This window comes from Phascolarctos cinereus, unplaced genomic scaffold, assembly GCF_003287225.1.
Source record: "Phascolarctos cinereus isolate Bilbo 61053 unplaced genomic scaffold, phaCin_HiC Scaffold_5;HRSCAF=322, whole genome shotgun sequence".
Classification (NCBI taxonomy): Eukaryota; Metazoa; Chordata; class Mammalia; order Diprotodontia; family Phascolarctidae; genus Phascolarctos; species Phascolarctos cinereus.
Window position 1 is genome coordinate 376,831,540 of NW_027555958.1, and position 16,886 is coordinate 376,848,425.

At 42.0% G+C, this 16,886-nt stretch overlaps 1 protein-coding gene across 1 annotated transcript in view; it reads right to left on the reverse strand.

Moving 5' to 3' along the window:
* Positions 1-16,886, reverse strand: part of SLC60A1 (solute carrier family 60 member 1) — a 65,388-nt gene that overhangs the window by 28,069 nt on the left and 20,433 nt on the right. Inside the window, exons 2-3 of the mRNA XM_021002911.2 lie at positions 5,692-5,890; positions 4,210-4,452 (exon numbers count right to left, since the gene is read on the reverse strand). Coding sequence (XP_020858570.1) covers positions 4,210-4,452; positions 5,692-5,890 — 442 coding nt within the window. The remainder of the gene's footprint in view (positions 1-4,209; positions 4,453-5,691; positions 5,891-16,886) is intronic.

Below are 16,886 nucleotides of genomic sequence, written 5' to 3' on the forward strand. Positions count from 1 at the left end.
AGCAAGATACCTAAAGCACCTGGAAAACTTTAGAGCACAATATAAATGCTAGGTATTAAATAAAACCTCAGCTACAATTCCTGTGCCTAAGCTTCCTGCCCAGAGAGCTCTATCAAATGGCACTGTATGGCTGTACAGCACTTGGCAGACTTCAGAGAACTCTACGATGCCAGCTCGTATTACGTCTAAGCCGGGTGCCTCTTGCAGCAGTTCAGGACCATTTACTTTGGGTCCTTCCCAAACGGCGGGCATTTAGACACCCGGGTGGTGCTGATGGTGATAGGGTTGGGCGACAGAAAAGTGAGCTTTTCCTTTATAAAAGACAACCAAGAAAAGTGGGGGAGTGGAAGAGTGGGCGGGTGGGGATTTCCATTCTCCCGTGGGAGGACTGTTTGTTTTCTGACTGAGCCAATGGAAAAAGCCCGGAAATCCTCTGGCAAATACATAACAAAAAAAGCCCAAACCAAAACAAAAAACAAAATAAAACCCTGGGGTCTCACCAACTTACCTAGCTAGCAAGAACAGAGCCTGGCCTTTGTACCTAAAACTTCTGGCTTCCTGGCCACTGGAGTCCCAACCTTGATGCATTATTGCAATGGACAGAGCTCCTTCCCCTCTATGGTGCCCATTGAGTGGACTGGCTGATAGAGTCATTGTTTCCAGAACAATAGGTAATATGGGGTGAGGGATGGGGCAGGGAGAGATTAGGGACTGTCCCAGAGAAGCCCAGTGCAGGTGCTGACCAAAGGAAAGGAAGAGGGAGTCCGGAGGTGGGTGACAAAGGTAGGGAAGAGGAAGAGGAAAAAGCTATCCTCAGCGATGACGGGGGATGGGAGGCCATAGCCCTGAGATGGCCAGCTGCCCTTGCCCAGCTGAATGGGCTGCTGGGGTGGGGGTGGTGCCTGTGGCTCACCCTTCTGGAAGGGAATCAGCAGCTCAATCTACACCTGGTGGGGGCACAGCAGGAGATGGCAAGGGACTCCCCAACAGGGATGGTGGTTACACTGACCCACAGACTCTCACTTGAAGGACTTGGCCCTGAAGGTGTCAGTGTGTTCATCCCTCTGACAGCAGGGTTCAAATTCCAGCTCAGAACTCAATATCTGTGTTTATCTTGGGTAGGTCACTAGGCCTTAGCTTCCTCATCTGTAAGATGAAGCAGTCAGACTAGGTGATCCCTAATCTTACTTCTGAATCCAGTAACCAAGGGGGTAACAGTGCAGATGAAAGAAGCACAGGTTTACGTAGCACTTGTGGAGATACTGCCTCCCCCACCACCAATTTGACCTTTATAACAGTCCGTGAGATAGATGCAATTATTATCCACATTTTATAGATAAGGAAACTGAGGCTTAGAGAGACTGACTGGTCCAGGGTTACACTAATAGGAAATAAATGAAGCAGGACTCAAGCCCAGCTCTTCCTGCTTTCCAGTACCAAGCCCGAATGCCTTCCTGATTTAACTAGGTAACCCCAAGATCCCAGCATCCTATCCCATCCACCAGCCTCCCACTTTGTGCTGAGAGAGTGCCACACCAAGAGATAAGAACTGTCCCCAGAGTCCTGGGGGTCCTCCTGTGTCATCTGGGGTCTTTCTTCCCCACCTAGGCTGATACTGTAGAATGTCAGCAGAGGTGAGGCCAAGGGCAGAGCCAACACTGCCCCACAGACAATGCAGCGAGTCAGTCCTGCACCCGACTCTCCTTTGGCATCATGGTCCAAAGGGGAGGGTGGGAAGGGTAATGGTGCCAAGGTCCTATAGTGGAGTCTCCTTTCCAGTCTGCACAGTCTCCCTTTCCTAGCTCCCCATCATTGCAAGCCCTCCCCAAAAGAATTTCATTCACCCTGGTCCTGTAGAGGAACTCCTCTAAATATCCTGGAATCATCAATTTGGAGCGGGAGGGGACCTTAGAGGTCATTTAGTTCAATCCCCTCTTTTTTTTTTTTTTGGTGAGGCAGTTGGGGTTAAGTGACTTGCCCAGAGTCACACAGCTAGTGAATGTTATGTGTCTGAGGCCGGATTTAAACTCAGGTCCTCCTGACTCCACAGCTGGTGCTCAATCCACTGCGCCACCTAGCTGCCCCCAATCCCTTCCTTTCACAGAGGGAGGAATTTGGGCATAGAGATGGCAAGTGACTTACCCAGAGGCTGATGGTAGTTCGGTAGAGGAGACAGAATTCAAACCCAGCTCCCCTGGGTGTGTCACATACATTTCTTTTGTACTTAATAGGCTGCCACCCTTGGCCAGAAGATTGTTTTATCCCTCTGTGCCCCATTTCCCATCTAACCTGAATCCCTCTTGTTGTCCCTCCTTTTCCTAGCCTGGGCAAAAGAAAACAGCAGGTCTCTGTCTTCTGCAAAACAACCCTCCAGAGATCTGAGAAGAGTTCTGAAATGATTATTTTCCTCCAGGTGCAACTGCCTGTCCAGCCTCCCTTCCTATTTTTTCTCCTCTATGCTATCACATCACACTGCTAGCTGTTCCCTTATCTCCAGGCTCCATGAACTTGCTGAGGCCATCCTCCACACCTGGACTGTACTCACTCTTCACTTCTACCTGTTGGAATCATCATCTTCTCCTCCTCCTCCTGCTCCTCTTCCTCCTCCTCCCCTTCCTTCTTCTCCCCCTCCCCTCCCTTCTTCTCCCCCTCCCTCCTCCTCTCCTCTCCTCTTCCTCCTCCTCTCCTCTCCTCCTCCTCCTCTTCCTCCTCCTCCTCCTCTTCCTCCTCCTCCTCCTCACTTTGGTGCTGCTTATCCATGAAGCCTCCTCAACTTCCCCTTCCTCCTCTTGGTTCTTCCCTTCCCATGTCTTAGCCATGAATGATATTTTTCTCTTCAAATTTTCCTGAGGACATTGTCTGCTTTGCCCTTATCACATCCTGTCCTGTAGAATGTTTATTGGTGGACTTGTCTTATCCTACATCCTAGGAGCTCTTTGAGGACAGGGACCTTATGGTTTTCATCTTTGCACTTCCATGATGATTGGTACAATTTTATTTTATTTTATTTTTATTTTATTTATTTTATTTTGGTCTAGTGCTGTGAATTAATTAGTATAGAGAACTTCCAGTGAAAAACTCTCTCTAATAATTCTTATCAGCAACTGTTCTGCGCCTTATAATCTTAGAGAGTTGCCTGGGCTATGGAGAAGTTAAATAACTTGGCCAGGCTCACATAGTCAGTATATGTTAGAGGTCACACAGTCAAGACTTGAACCCAGGTCTTCCTGAGACCCCCTATCAGCTGTGTCTTGTATCTATTGTATGTAATCGACACTTAATAATGTCGAATTTAATTATTGCAGTGAATTGGGTTAAATCATTCCTGACCATATATTCTCATTTTCTAAGCCTTTCTTCATTTGGGTTGAGAAAATTGAGGGAATTGAGGGGATTAGAATAGCAAGTGGTGGTGGGAATTGGGCACACCACACTGCCTCCATCTTGTGACTCAATTGTGGAGCTGGTTCAGTTACCTTTTTATTCAATTATGGGTCTGGCACAATTTCTGTTTTGTGAGAAAACTTCATTCAATTGTGGGAATTGGGAGAAAACCTTATTCTATTGTTTGAACCTAGCCCTGAGCGGCTGGAAAGCTGGACCACTCCTACATCCTACTTAGAGACCCTTAACCAAAGACCTAGGTTATGCTGACCAGAAAACCAGTCAGATACAAAGACTGATGCAAGGACTTTTCTCACTATTGTACATCTCAAGCAGCTCATATATCTTATCTGAAAACTGGCCTTGTACTGATCGATCAGGTATTGTTTCCATGTTCCTTCGATTATTCACAGACCCTTGGGAATGAGACGCCTCCTTTTCTGATTTCAGGGAATTGTACCTGTTCATTCTCTCCCTCCCAATTTAGAAAATCCCTAATCTTTCCTCCAACTAGGAATCAGATTACCTAATGTATCCTGGTTGTTTCCTTTTAATTAATTGGCCTCATTTGATTGTTTTTAGTATGTAAAAGTCTGTCTCCCCCTGTATTCAGCGTCCAGGTCTTAGCTGAAGGAGGTATGGTCTGAGATTGCTGGGCAATTGCCACACTTAATAAATCGATATGCTTAGAAGATCAAACCTTTGTTTCCTTAGACGTTTCATCCGTTACCCGCCACAGGGTGCTATGCTTCTAAAATCACGTTCTACATAAATCACAGAAACACAGAATGTTAGTGCTGCCCCCATCTCCAGGGTGGTACTCACATTTATCAAGGCCATGATCCAGAAGGCATAAGACATCTGATTCCCGACCCAGGCATGGGCAGGTAGCTCATGGTGGGTCAGGTTGGGCAGAGGACGGTGGGGTGTCAAGATTTTTTGGAAATGGGGGCTGCCGCTTCTGTCATGGTTCGTGGCATTGGTTGGCACACAATCAGCCTCAGAAAGGAAAGGGTCAGCGATGAGGGGGCTCAAAAGGGCACCAAAGCCCACGAAAAAATGGAGAACCTGGTAGGAAATAGTGATGAGACAACCAATGGACAAGGGAACTCAGTCACCATCTCTGCCAAGCCTTGCTAAGTTCTGGACATGGTACCCTCTCCCATCCCCTACAGGTTCATAGGATTTACAAGTAGAAGGAAACTTGAAGCTTGTCTGCTCTATCTCTTTCATTTTACAGCTGGGGAAGCTAAGGCTTGCCCAGCGGTCACCCAGCTAATGAGAAGCAAAGGTGGGATTTGAATTCAGGCCCTCTGACTTCATATTTTTTTGCTCTTTTTGCTGCATTGTCATGCAGAATGGGGATTCCTGCAGGCATTAGAAGTTTGGAATTTTGTTTGGAAGTTTGGAAATTTGACCTGTCAGGCTCCTTCCAGTTCTGACATCCCATTAGGGAGACTGTCCCCTGGTGCAGAAAGAAGTAAAAATTCAGAATAAGAAGTGGGATGGGGTGGAGTGGAATGGAGCTGTCTCCCTAAAGGCTGGAAATCCCTTTCTCAGTATGCTCCTGATAAACCATCTTATGTGTGAACCAGAGAGCTCAGAATGTTATAGCTGAAAAGGACCTCAGAGGTCTTGCAGTTTAGTTACCACCTTGTACAGAGGGCTCAGATGGGAATTGACCTGCCCAAGGTCTCATATGGAGAAAGTGGCATGACACCAAGCTGTGGCACCTGCCCACCTTTGGCTATAATTTGCCTTTAAAAAAATGGAACCTTTTGACTTTTGCTTCACTAGCCCCAGATCAGGGGAGGAGAGTCATAGCCAAAGCTTAGCAGCTGGTTAGCTTCCCTAAGAGGAAAGACCAGCATGGGAGAGGGGAAGTGAAAGCTACTTTGAACTGGAATACCTGAGTGTTTGGGAGAAGGATGGACAAGCTGGGTGATGGGGAGGAGGATGGGTGAAGACAAAGGCTGGGTGGGGGAAGGAGTGATAAAGAGCACTGCCTTTGGAGTAAGAGGGCCTGGTATCAAATCCCACCTCTGCGACTTACTACCTGTATGACATTGGGTGAGTTGTTTTACCTCCTTGGGAATCACCTTCTTTATCTGTGAAGTGAGTTGGGTTTGTTCCTGTCTAATATTTCTTCTAGCCCTTAATTTTATGAGAGTGAGACAGATGGGGACTGGAGAGTTGGGTGGGGAGAAGAGATGGGTTAGGTTGGATGGAAATGGATTGTGTAAGAAAGATCCCCCATTCATCATCACCACCTAAAAAGTCCTGTTCCTAATCTGTCCCCAGGCTCACCTGGAGGAAGACAGCAGAATCCTTTTGGTAGATCTTCACCAACTGCATGTTAGCCACTGTGTCTATGAATCCCATGGCCAGACCAGCTATAGCTATGACTGTAGCCAACACCTTCACATCTTGGCAGAAGGGGATGACAGCAAACACTAGTGAGATGGTCAGAGATGAGGTGAAGAGGACCCACAGTGACTTGGCCAGCCTGGATAGGGAAGTATGTGGGGAGTCAGTGAGATAAAGAAAGTCTTCCTCTGGGCAGTTCCCAGGAGGACCATTGTCCTTGGTGAGAACCAATGCCCAGAGAGACCCCTGAGCTGGTATCCCCCCTACTTGCTATGTGACCTTGGGCAGATCACTTGTTCTGGGCCCCATCTATATGACAGGGGAGAAATAGATCCTACATCTCTCATAGAAAGGGTGGGGAGGAAAGGTGATCTGAATTCCTGGATGGACAGTGCCAAAGGCAGAAATTAGAGAGAAGGCCTGGGTGGGAACAGGAACCAAGCTGTCCTTGAAACTGATTCTCCCTATCTGGATGGTCAGCTTCACATTTCCCCACCCCTCATATACCAAATGCAGGTGGGTGCCAGGGAAAAAAAATTAAATTTAATCCTCTGGGTGGGAGTAGAAGGTATGATGGCGGGCATGGAAAACTCATTCTTATCTCTAGCCAAGGACCCACCCAGCTGCTCACATACAGGCCTGACTCTCAGATAAGATCACAATAATAGATCACAATTACAAAGCATTTTAAGATTTACATAGCACTTTCCTCACAACTCTGTGGGGGTAGGTATTGAAAGCATTTAATATTCCCATTTTACAGAAAAGTAAAACTTGGAGGTTAATTGAGTTACCCAACTAGCAAGAGGCATTGCTAAGCTTTAAATCCAGTTCTGCTTCTAGAGCCAGCGCACTTTCCATGAGGATAATAATAATGGCATTTATTTTGGATTTTAAGGTTTGCAAAGCACTTTCTACAAATAGCATCATTTTTTACCCTCACAACAACCCTGGAAGATAGGTACTATTATTATTGGTGTGTGGTTTGTCCATCGTTCTTGAAGGGGTGCTCTTATCATCCCCTCAGCAGACAAAGATTAAGTGACTTGCCCAGGGTCAAATAGCTCCTAAGTTCCTGAGGCCACATTTGAATTCAGATGTTTCTAATTTCACTATCCACTGTACTACTTAGCTGCCTCTTTACAGCAAAAGACATGCTTCATAGCATCATAGCGTTAGAGCTAGAAGGGACCTTTAGAAGCCATCAAGTCTGACGTTCTCATTTTACAGATGAGGAAACTGAGGCAGAGGGCAGTTAAGTGATTTGCCATATAGGTAGTCAGTGTCTGATGTGGGCTTTGAATGCAGGACTTCCTTACTACAAGTCTAGCGTACCCTCTGTCAAGGTCTGTATCTGGAAAGCTTCCCTTCCCATTCTTCCTTCTCCTTTGGCACACATGGAGTGCCAAAGACTCCCCTAGAGATGACTAGAAGTCTTCTCTATCAACGTGAGGAAGTCTACATTGAACTGAGGTATTAGCAGGAGAGAATGGAGTTGGACAAGAAGATGCATCCAGCATTGGAGGCTGTGGAAGGGGACGTCCTGAAGGGCAAAGGGTCATTATGGAATGGTTTTGGTGTTGAACTTGGTGGCAGAGGGATGAACCAGATGACCTCTGAAGGCTTTGAAATGCCCATCCCCTGCGAAGAAAGTGGGACCACGACTGTTTCCACAGCTGTAGTGTGCCTATGTCCCCTTGCCTTTATCTGATGATTTTCTACAGTTCCCTAATCTCTTCCTTTTTCTGTTAAACTCCTTTTATCTCAGCTGCCCCACAGACTGGTCTGCTTTCCCCTGTTGATAGCTCCAGTTTTGTTATTTTCTTGGTTCTGTTTCCAGCTGATCTGATGAAGGAGATTACTTATCATATGCCCTCCCTGCCAGTTGGTTTGCTGAGTGGGAGTGGAGACACCTTCTCACCAATCCAGGGCTTTAAAGGAAAGCGAGGGTCTGTCCCCTTGTGGCCACCTGGGAACCAAGCCTCTTAGACTGTCACAGTCACAGCTGGCCTCAGGGAATGTATTTAATGTGCAAGTGCCCTTTCTCTTTGGGGAGAGATAAGAGCCTGGACTCTAACCAGTGCCTGGGCTGACATTCAGCATGGCTGGGATGCAGAAATTAATCTCCAGTGCCTAGGTAGTATTTTAGAGTTGGCAGAAACCTGAAAGATCATATCTAGTCCAGGGGCTCAACCTGGGGTCCATGGGTAGATTTCAGGGAATTCATGCAGTTGGATGGGGGAAGAATCACATCCTCATTTTCACTAACGTTTAACTGCAAGTTATCATTTCTTTCAATTATTAAATTTAAAAAATATTCCAAGAAGGAGTCTATGGGTGCCACCAGATGGCCAAAGGGCTCCATGACACAAAAAATTGGTAAGGATCCCTGACCCAGTATAACCTTCACTTTTTGTAGAGGAGGAAAATGAGGCCCAGGGAGAGGAGGTGACTTGCTCAAGGTCACGCAGCCATTTCCTTGTCACTGCTTTCATCCCCACCTGCCCCAGATGTGTGTCTTTGCATTTAGCCCAGTGACCTGCATATAATAGGTGCTTAATAAATGCTTACTGAATGAATAAATAAATGTAGCTACTTGCTGCTGACCAGAGTCTCTATCCTGATCTCAGTACTAGGACAAAGCATTTGTGTACAACTGCAAGTTCTGAAAATTGTAGCCCTCCTGTCTGTTGGGAGGCTTTGAACCTTCCTGATAAAACATGCCATGATTTTTCACAAAATAAATATTTCATTAAAAAATTTATGCATTCATTTAAAACACATCTTTTTTTTTTCTTTTTGGTGAGGCAATCGGGGTTAAGTGACTTGCCCAGGATCACACAGCTAGTAAATGGCAAATGTCTGAGGCCGGATTTGAACTCAGGTCCTCCTGACTCCAAGGCCAGAGCTCTACCCACTGTGCCACCCAGCTGCCCCCCTAAAACCCATTTTGAAAAAGTTCTTTGTTGCCCTTTCCCAACTGTACACCTCGGAGGCTATGTTATCTACCCTTAGTTCCAGTCTCTAGTAATGACAGTCCAAGACTATTTTCCCTGGAAGTCCTCAACCATGAACTTTCTCCTCTACTTATCTCCACTTACAGCATTCCTAAGAACTTTTCTTCATGATGACAGAAATTAATTTCTTCATGATGACAGAAATAGCTTAAAGCTAAAGTGTTAACAAGTATTTACTCAACTTCTAATAATTACCAAAGAGAAAAATAAAAGATGAAGATATGACCCCTACCCATCGATTCAAATCCTTGTTCTTCTGCTACTTACTTTAAAAGGGGCTTTAGATGACCGCTAATTTCTGTTTGAGCTCTTATGATCATTTGACTTCTAATCTAGTTGGAGGAAGAAGTTATTTCCATCCCATTCAACCCAGCAAACATTTACCAAGTATGATCTAAGTTCAAAGTACTGTACTGGGGGTGGGGGAGGGAAGGAGGAAAGAAAAGATCCATAAGACGTGGCTTCTTGCCCTCAAGAACCAGTCACCACAAGGCCTCTGGGGTTTAATAAGAAGAAAAAACAAGAATCTGTGCTTTATTAGTTCTGCATTCTCATCAATGCATCCTTCCCTGAGTATAGCTCAATACCCAACCAGATCTTCTCCTCTTACATAATATAGAGTTGGAATCAGATGACCTAGGTTAAAATTCTGCCTCTAATACTTCCTATTTGTGTCACCTGGGATAAGTCATTTCATCAACCTAGACCTCAGTTTCCTTCTCTGTAAAGTGAAAGGATTGGACAGATTGCACTCCTTACTGCTCTCAATCTGTCATTTATGATTCTATGTCTTCCTGTTTTTTTTTTCTTTTGGCTAGGCAATGGGGTTAAGTGACTTGCCCGGGGTCACACAACTATTAAGTGTTACATGTCTGAGGCTGGATTTGAACTCAGGTCCTCCTGAATCCAGGGCTGGTGCTCTATCCACTGTGCCACCTAGCTGGCCCTGATTCTATGTCTTCCAACAGATGGGGAGGATTTACTCCTTCCTTCAGGCCTCTTCACATTCTCTGGGTACCATCAGCGCAGCGACAAAGCTGCCTGTGAGCCTTTTCTCTTACAACATGACCAGGCCACCTCCTTTGGAACATCTCGTTCCTGAAGGACACTTTTTTTTCCTTAAAAGCTAGTCATTGATGATATCACATTCATATAGACTTTTTTTCCCCCACTTCACAATCAAGCATTAGAAAATTGAGGCTCATTTAATAAGATAAGTGAGACAGTTATAAATAGATAGATTTGATAGGGAAGAAATAAGAAAGAAGAGAAAGGAAAATAGAAAAGAAATAAGCATTTATTAAGTGCCTACTGTGTGCTACCTACTGTGCTAGGATCTTTAAACTATTATTTCATGTGATCCTCACAACAGCCCTGGGAGGTAGGTGCTGTTATGATCCCAGTTTCCAGTGGAGGAAACCTAGGTGGATTAGAGATTAAGTGACTTGCTCAGAGCTGTTAAGTATCTGAGGCTGGATCTGAACTCAGGTCTTTCTGTCCTTAGTTCCAGTGCTCTACTCACCCCACCGCCTAGATAATATCCAGCTGAGGGAATCAGAGAAAGATTCATTGAAGAGGTAGTGTATGATTTGGAACTTAAAGAGAATACAGGATTTCACCAGGTAGAGATGGGGCGGATGGGGTATGCCAGGGGATGGAATTCTAGGCCTGTGGAACAGTGTGGGCAAAAGTAAGAAGCAGAAGAGTGTAGGATGTCTTGGGGAATGACAAGCTTGTCCAGTCTGGCTTAAGGATTTATAAAGGAGAATGGAGTAGGAATGGAAAGGTCAATCGAAGTCAGACTGTGTAGGGCTGTGAATCCCTGACCCAAAGCTCGGCTGTTATTGAGTAGGCAATAGGGAGCCTCTGAAGGTTTTTGAGTAGTGGAGTAACCTCATCAGATCTGTGCAATGCAGTGATTTCCTAGACAAGGCACAGAGGGCGGCTTAGAGATGGAAAAGTTAATGTCAAGATCAGCCAGGAGGCTCTTCCAGTTGTCCAGGGAGGAGGCAATCGGAGTCTGAACCAGGCTGCTGCCTAGGGGAATGGAAGAGAACTAAGAGATGTGAGCATGATGACATGCAAATACTCAAGAAGTTAGCTGACAAGAGATTGAAATGACAGTGTGAGATAACCAAGGAGGAGTCGCAAGGCTGCACGTGATCTGGGGCCCGTTGGAAGAGTATAGCCCGTCAATGCTGTGAATTTAGGGAAAGAAGAGATTGCTGTAGGCTGAGGTTGTCAGAGGGCAGGCAGAAAGAAGGAGGTTATTGGGATGGCTTTCCAGGAAGTGGGAAATGACTGGACCTAAAATCCCCCTGTTATCCTTCCCAGGTGACAATTTTCATTTTAATTGCTGTTGGTGTTCATTGGTTTCAGTCATGTCTGACTGTTTGTGACCCCATTTTGGATTTACTTGGCAAAGATACTGGAGTGGTTTGCCATTTCCTTCTCCAGTTCATTTTACAGGTGAGAAAACTGAGGCAAACAGAGTTAAGTGACTTGCCCAGGGTCACACAGCTAGTAAGTGTCTGAGGCCAGATTTAAACTCTGGAAGTTGAGTCTTCCTAACTCCAGGCTCCAATGCTGTACCTACTGCACCACCTAGCTGCCCCCTTAATAAGGCTCAGAGGTGCTATCCCTCTGACCCAGAGATGGGATCACCCACTCAGCCCCTGGCACAGAATGGGTAGCAGTGTAGAGAAGGTCATAGATTTAGCCGGGGTCCCAAACAGGTTCTTCAGTACTACCCTCTGAGCCAGAGAGGGGATTGTAAGCTCAGCAACTCCCTCAACCTCATTCCATCCCCTCCAGCAAAGAACAGGGTTGACTTGGTAGCACTATTGCTCAGAAACGTGCAGAGCTTCCAGCTAGCAGATGGGCTGAGGTGAGCAACTGTGTCTTGGAGCTATATCCACAGGGAAGTCTGCATCTGTGTTGCCTAGATCCAAATGAGAGTCTGGAGCCTGGACTGTTCCAGGGGGCAGCTATCTATACCCAGTGGACTGCATAGGGTCCACTGAAAATTTGCAGCAACCTGGCCCAACTAACCTCTGTGATTTTTTTTTTTTTTTGGTGAGGCAATGGGGTGAAGTGACTTGCCCGGGGTCACACAGCGAGTGTTAGGTGTCTGAGGCCGGATTTGAGCTCAGGTCCTCCTGAATCCAGGGCCTATCCACTGCGCCACCTAGCTGCCCCAACCCCTATGATTCTTAAAGAACACAGCACTAAGTTCCTGAAGAGTATGGTACCATCATAAGCCAGGACCATACAAAGTTACCCTACTAGAAGAGTTCAGTGCTTGGCTCTAACACAAAGTTCCAATTTGAGAAATAAGGCTGTAGGAATGAGTAAACAACAGCAACAAAAAAAGATAAGGTGCTATGATGATGGCAGAGATGCCCAGGACACAAATCTAGAAGAGTTGAATATCTCCAATATATCTACAAGCAAAGCCTCAACGGAAAACATAGCTTGGCTACAAGTTCAATTAGAATTTCTAGAAGAAATGAAGCAAGAGTTTAAAAAAAAGAATTTAAAATGACATTATAAATGAAATGAGGATACTTAAAAGTAAGAATTAGAAAAGAAATAAGAGCTACACAGAGGAAAGACTTGGGAAGAGAATTAACAGTTTAGCACAAGAGTTATTTATCTAAATAATTTTTCTTACCGAAAACTTTACTCAGATAATTCTCTGAAAATGATAACAGGACAAAGAGAGGTTGATGACTCTATGAGACAATAAGAAATATTAAAATAATTCAAGAGATTGAAATAGGAGAAAATATAAGGTATTTTACATAAAAATTAACCTGGAAAACAGATCAGGGAGAGAGATAATAATCATTGGATTACCTGAAAGGCATGACCAAAAAAGAAAAAGATCCTCAATATCACATTTCAAGAATGAATAAAAGAAAACTGCTCAGGCATATTAAAATAACATAAGCAAAATGAAAATGGAAAGAACCCACCAATTACCTCCTGGGAAAAAAAAGAAAACTCCCCAGAAGTGTCATAGTTAAAATCTAGAAATTCAGGTCAAAGAAAACATTGCAAGCAGCTAGAGAGTTCAAGTACTAAGGAATCACAGTCAGTATCACACAAGATTTAGCAGCTGTCACTTGAAAGGATCAGAGAATGTGGAATATGATATTCAAAAAGGCAAAAGATACAGGCTTGCAATCAAGAATGACTTACTCAGCAAAACTGAGGAAAATCTTCTGAGGAAAATATGGATCTTTAATTAAATAGAGGACTTCTAAGCATTCCTGATATAAGGGCTGAGTAGAAACTCAGAAATACAAATATAAGAATGAAAAGGAAAAAAAGGAAATACAAGGGTATGATTGGAAGAGGCTTTCTAAGGATAAAATGTTTACAGTCTAATGGTGAAGAGGAATATATATGTGTCCCCTCAGAACCCTAATGTCATTAGAGTTTATAAAGGGAATCAAATAAGACTGAGGACCTGAGAATGGTTTTCTTGTGTTTTGAATATCTTTTTAAAAAAAGTTAAAAGAAAGTGGGGGAAAAGGTACACTAGAGAGGAAAAGGGGAGGAAAGGTGAAGAAACGTATTATCTATCTCACATAATCAGGCTGTAGAAGTGAAGTCTATGCAAATGAGGAAGGAGTGAGGGGGAGTGAGCATCCCTTGAACCTCACTTTCATCTGACCTAGTTATAGAAGAATGGAACACACACACACACACACACACACACACACACACACACAGAATTTGGTGTAAAATGCATTCAACTCGGGGTTATTCATAAACTAAACAAATTCTAAGCTTGGAGGTGGGATCATGAAGGAGGGTTTAAAAGGAAAGAAAGAGTGAAAATCCATGATAAAGAATGTGTGGAGAACAAAGCAAGAAAAAAGCATAAGAAAAGAGGATGAAGGAAAATATCAATAATAATGCTAATAGCTAACATTTATATAGTGCTTACTATGTGCCAAGCACTATGCTAAGCACTTTAAAAATATTATCTCATTTGATCTTCACAACAACCCTGGGAGGTAGGTGCCATTATTATACATAATTACTAATCATACCGTGAATATGAATGAGAAAACTCACCCATAAAACAGATGATAGCAGAATGCATTAGAGAGCAGAATCTAATGATATGTTGCTTACAAGAAATATGCTTAAAACATGAAGACCCACACAGAGTTAAAATAAAGGGCTGAAGCAAAATCTATTGTGCTTCAACTGAATTCAAAAAAGTAGAGATGGCAACCGTGATCTTAGACAAGGCAACAGCAAAAATAGACTTATTTAAAAGTGATAAACAAGGAAACTACATTTTGCTTGAAAGTATTATAGACCATGAATTAATGTCAGTATTTAACATACATGCATCAAATGACATAGCATCTAAATACTTAAAGGAAATTCTAAATAAATTGTACCCAGAAACAAAATAAAACAGTAGTACTGGGGAAGGTCCCCTATGTACTTCTTTCAGACCTAAATAAATCTAACCAAAAACTAAACAAGAAAGAAGAGAAGAACCTGAACAGGATTTTAGAAAAGTTAGATATGACAGAGCTCTGGAGATTATTGAATGGGAATAGAAAGGAGTATATATATTTCATGACTGTGTGTGACATGTTTACAAAAATTGGACATGTATTAGGACACAGAAACTTCACAAATTAATACAGAAAAGTAATAATGTTAAATTACATCCTTACAGACCAAAATGCAATAAAAATTATGTTTAATAAAGGGTCACTTAAGAAAAAAATTAAAAATTGACTGAAGACTAAATGACAATCCTAAAGAATTTGGTGAATAAAAAAAACCCATAGAAATGATAGATAATTTCATCAAAGATAATGACAATGAGACAAAATACCAAAATTTGTAAGATGCAGCCAAAGTAGTCCTTAGGAGAAAATTTGTATTTCCAAACACTTTCATCAACAAAAGGCAGAACAAACAGATAAATGAATTAGGCATTCAATTAAAAAAACTAGAAAACTAACAAATGAAAAAGCCCCAATTAAATACCAAAACAGAAATCTTAAGATTCAAAAAGGAGATTAACAAAATAAAAAGCAAAAGCTCCCATGAGTTAATAAATGAAACTAAGAACTTTTTTTGGGGTGTGTGGCAGGGGAATAGATAGACCATTAGATAATTTGATAAATTTTATAAAAAGAACAAAGAAGAAAAAGCAAATTACCATTATAAAAATGAAAAAAGGAGAATTCACAGCAAATAAATAAAAAAATATTGAAAACTATTTTGACCAACTTTATGCCAATAAAACCAACCACTTAAATAAGTAGATAAATATTTACAAAATATAAAATATGCAGAACAGAACAAGAAATAAAGAATTTCAAACAATCCAATCTCAGGAAAAGAAATTGAACAAGCCATAAACATGTCCCTAAAGTGTGTGTGTGGGGGAAACCTGGGACAAGATGGACTTTAAAAAGAATCATCTGTCAAATATTCAAAAATAATTAATTCCAATATTACACAAATTATTTGCATTTTCAAAATAGAAAAAGAAGGGATCTTTCCATATTCCTTCAATGCTACAAATGTAATCTTGATACCTAAACTACAAAGAGTTAAAATAGAGAAAGAAAGCTATAGCTCAATATCCCTAATGATTGATGCAAAAATTTAAAATAAAATATTAGCAAAGAGGATACAGCAATGTATCACAAAGATCATATACTATGACCCAATTAGACTTATGCCAGAAACACAGGGTTGGTTTAGTATCAGGAAAAATATAAACATAATTGACAGTGGTAATAACAAGAACAACAAAAATAATATGATTATGTCAATAGATGCAGAAAAAGCTTTACAGAAGATACAACACCCATTTCTCTTAAAAACACTCAAAATATAGGACCAAATGGTTCTATTCTTAGTGAAGTAAATCATATAGATCTAATAATAATTATTATTATTGTTATGATAACTATTATTATTATAGATCTAGTAATTATATAGCTCTATAGAGCTAGCATTATATGTAATAGAGATAAACTAGAGTCCTTTTCAATAAGATCAGGAATAAAGTAAGGATGTCCACTGTCACAACTACTATCTGATATAGTGCTAGAAGTGCTGTTTGTAGCATTGACTAGGAAAATAAATTGATGGAATAAGCATAGACAAAGAAGTATAGACAAAAACAAAATTGTTACTCTTTGCATATGACATGACAAGCATACTTAGAAAACCCTAGAGTCAACTAAAATTAATTGAAACAATAATTTCAGCAGTTTCAAAACATAAAATAAATCCATATAAATCACCAGCATTTTTGTCTTATTACAAAACCTAGTAGGATGAGATAGAAAAAAAATACCACCTCCTGCAGAATATATAAAATACTTGGGAGTCTACCTGCCAAGATATACACAAGAACTATGAGTACAACTACAAAACACTCTTTACAGAAATAGACAAATTGAAGAGATATTAATTGTTCATGGGAGGCTGAACCAATAAAATAAAAATGACAGTACTACTTAAATTAAGAAAAGAAGAAAGGAAGCATTTGTTAAGCACCTACTATGTAACAGCCACAGGGCTAAACACTTTACAAATATCATCAGATTTGATCCTCACAATAACTCTCCAACACCTACCCTAGGTGGTACGATAAATGATAAATGTTCTCATTTTATAGTTGAGGAATCTGAGGCAAACAGAGGTAAAGTGACTTGTGCTGGGTCACACAGCTAGTAAGTGTCAATGTCAAGTGTCTGGTCTGAGACCAGATTTGAGCTCAGGTCTTCCTGACTCCAGGGCTGGTGCTCTATCCACGGAGCCACCTAGCTGCTCCATCATTATTTTTGTATTTAATATTGTGTTTGTGATGCTTATTGATCACCTCGGTAGGGGATTCAAATACAGATTTACAAGCATGATGCCTGGGATATAGTAGTCAGTCTATCAGTCAACATACATTTATTGAACACCTACTATATTCCAGACATTGTGCTAGCTGCTGGTCTTATAAAGAAAGACAAGACAGTCCCTGCTTTTGAGGAACTCGCAATCTGATAAGCACATAGTCGGTGTTTTAAAAAATACTTGTTTGATTGGTCTGCAAGTTTAACATGAACC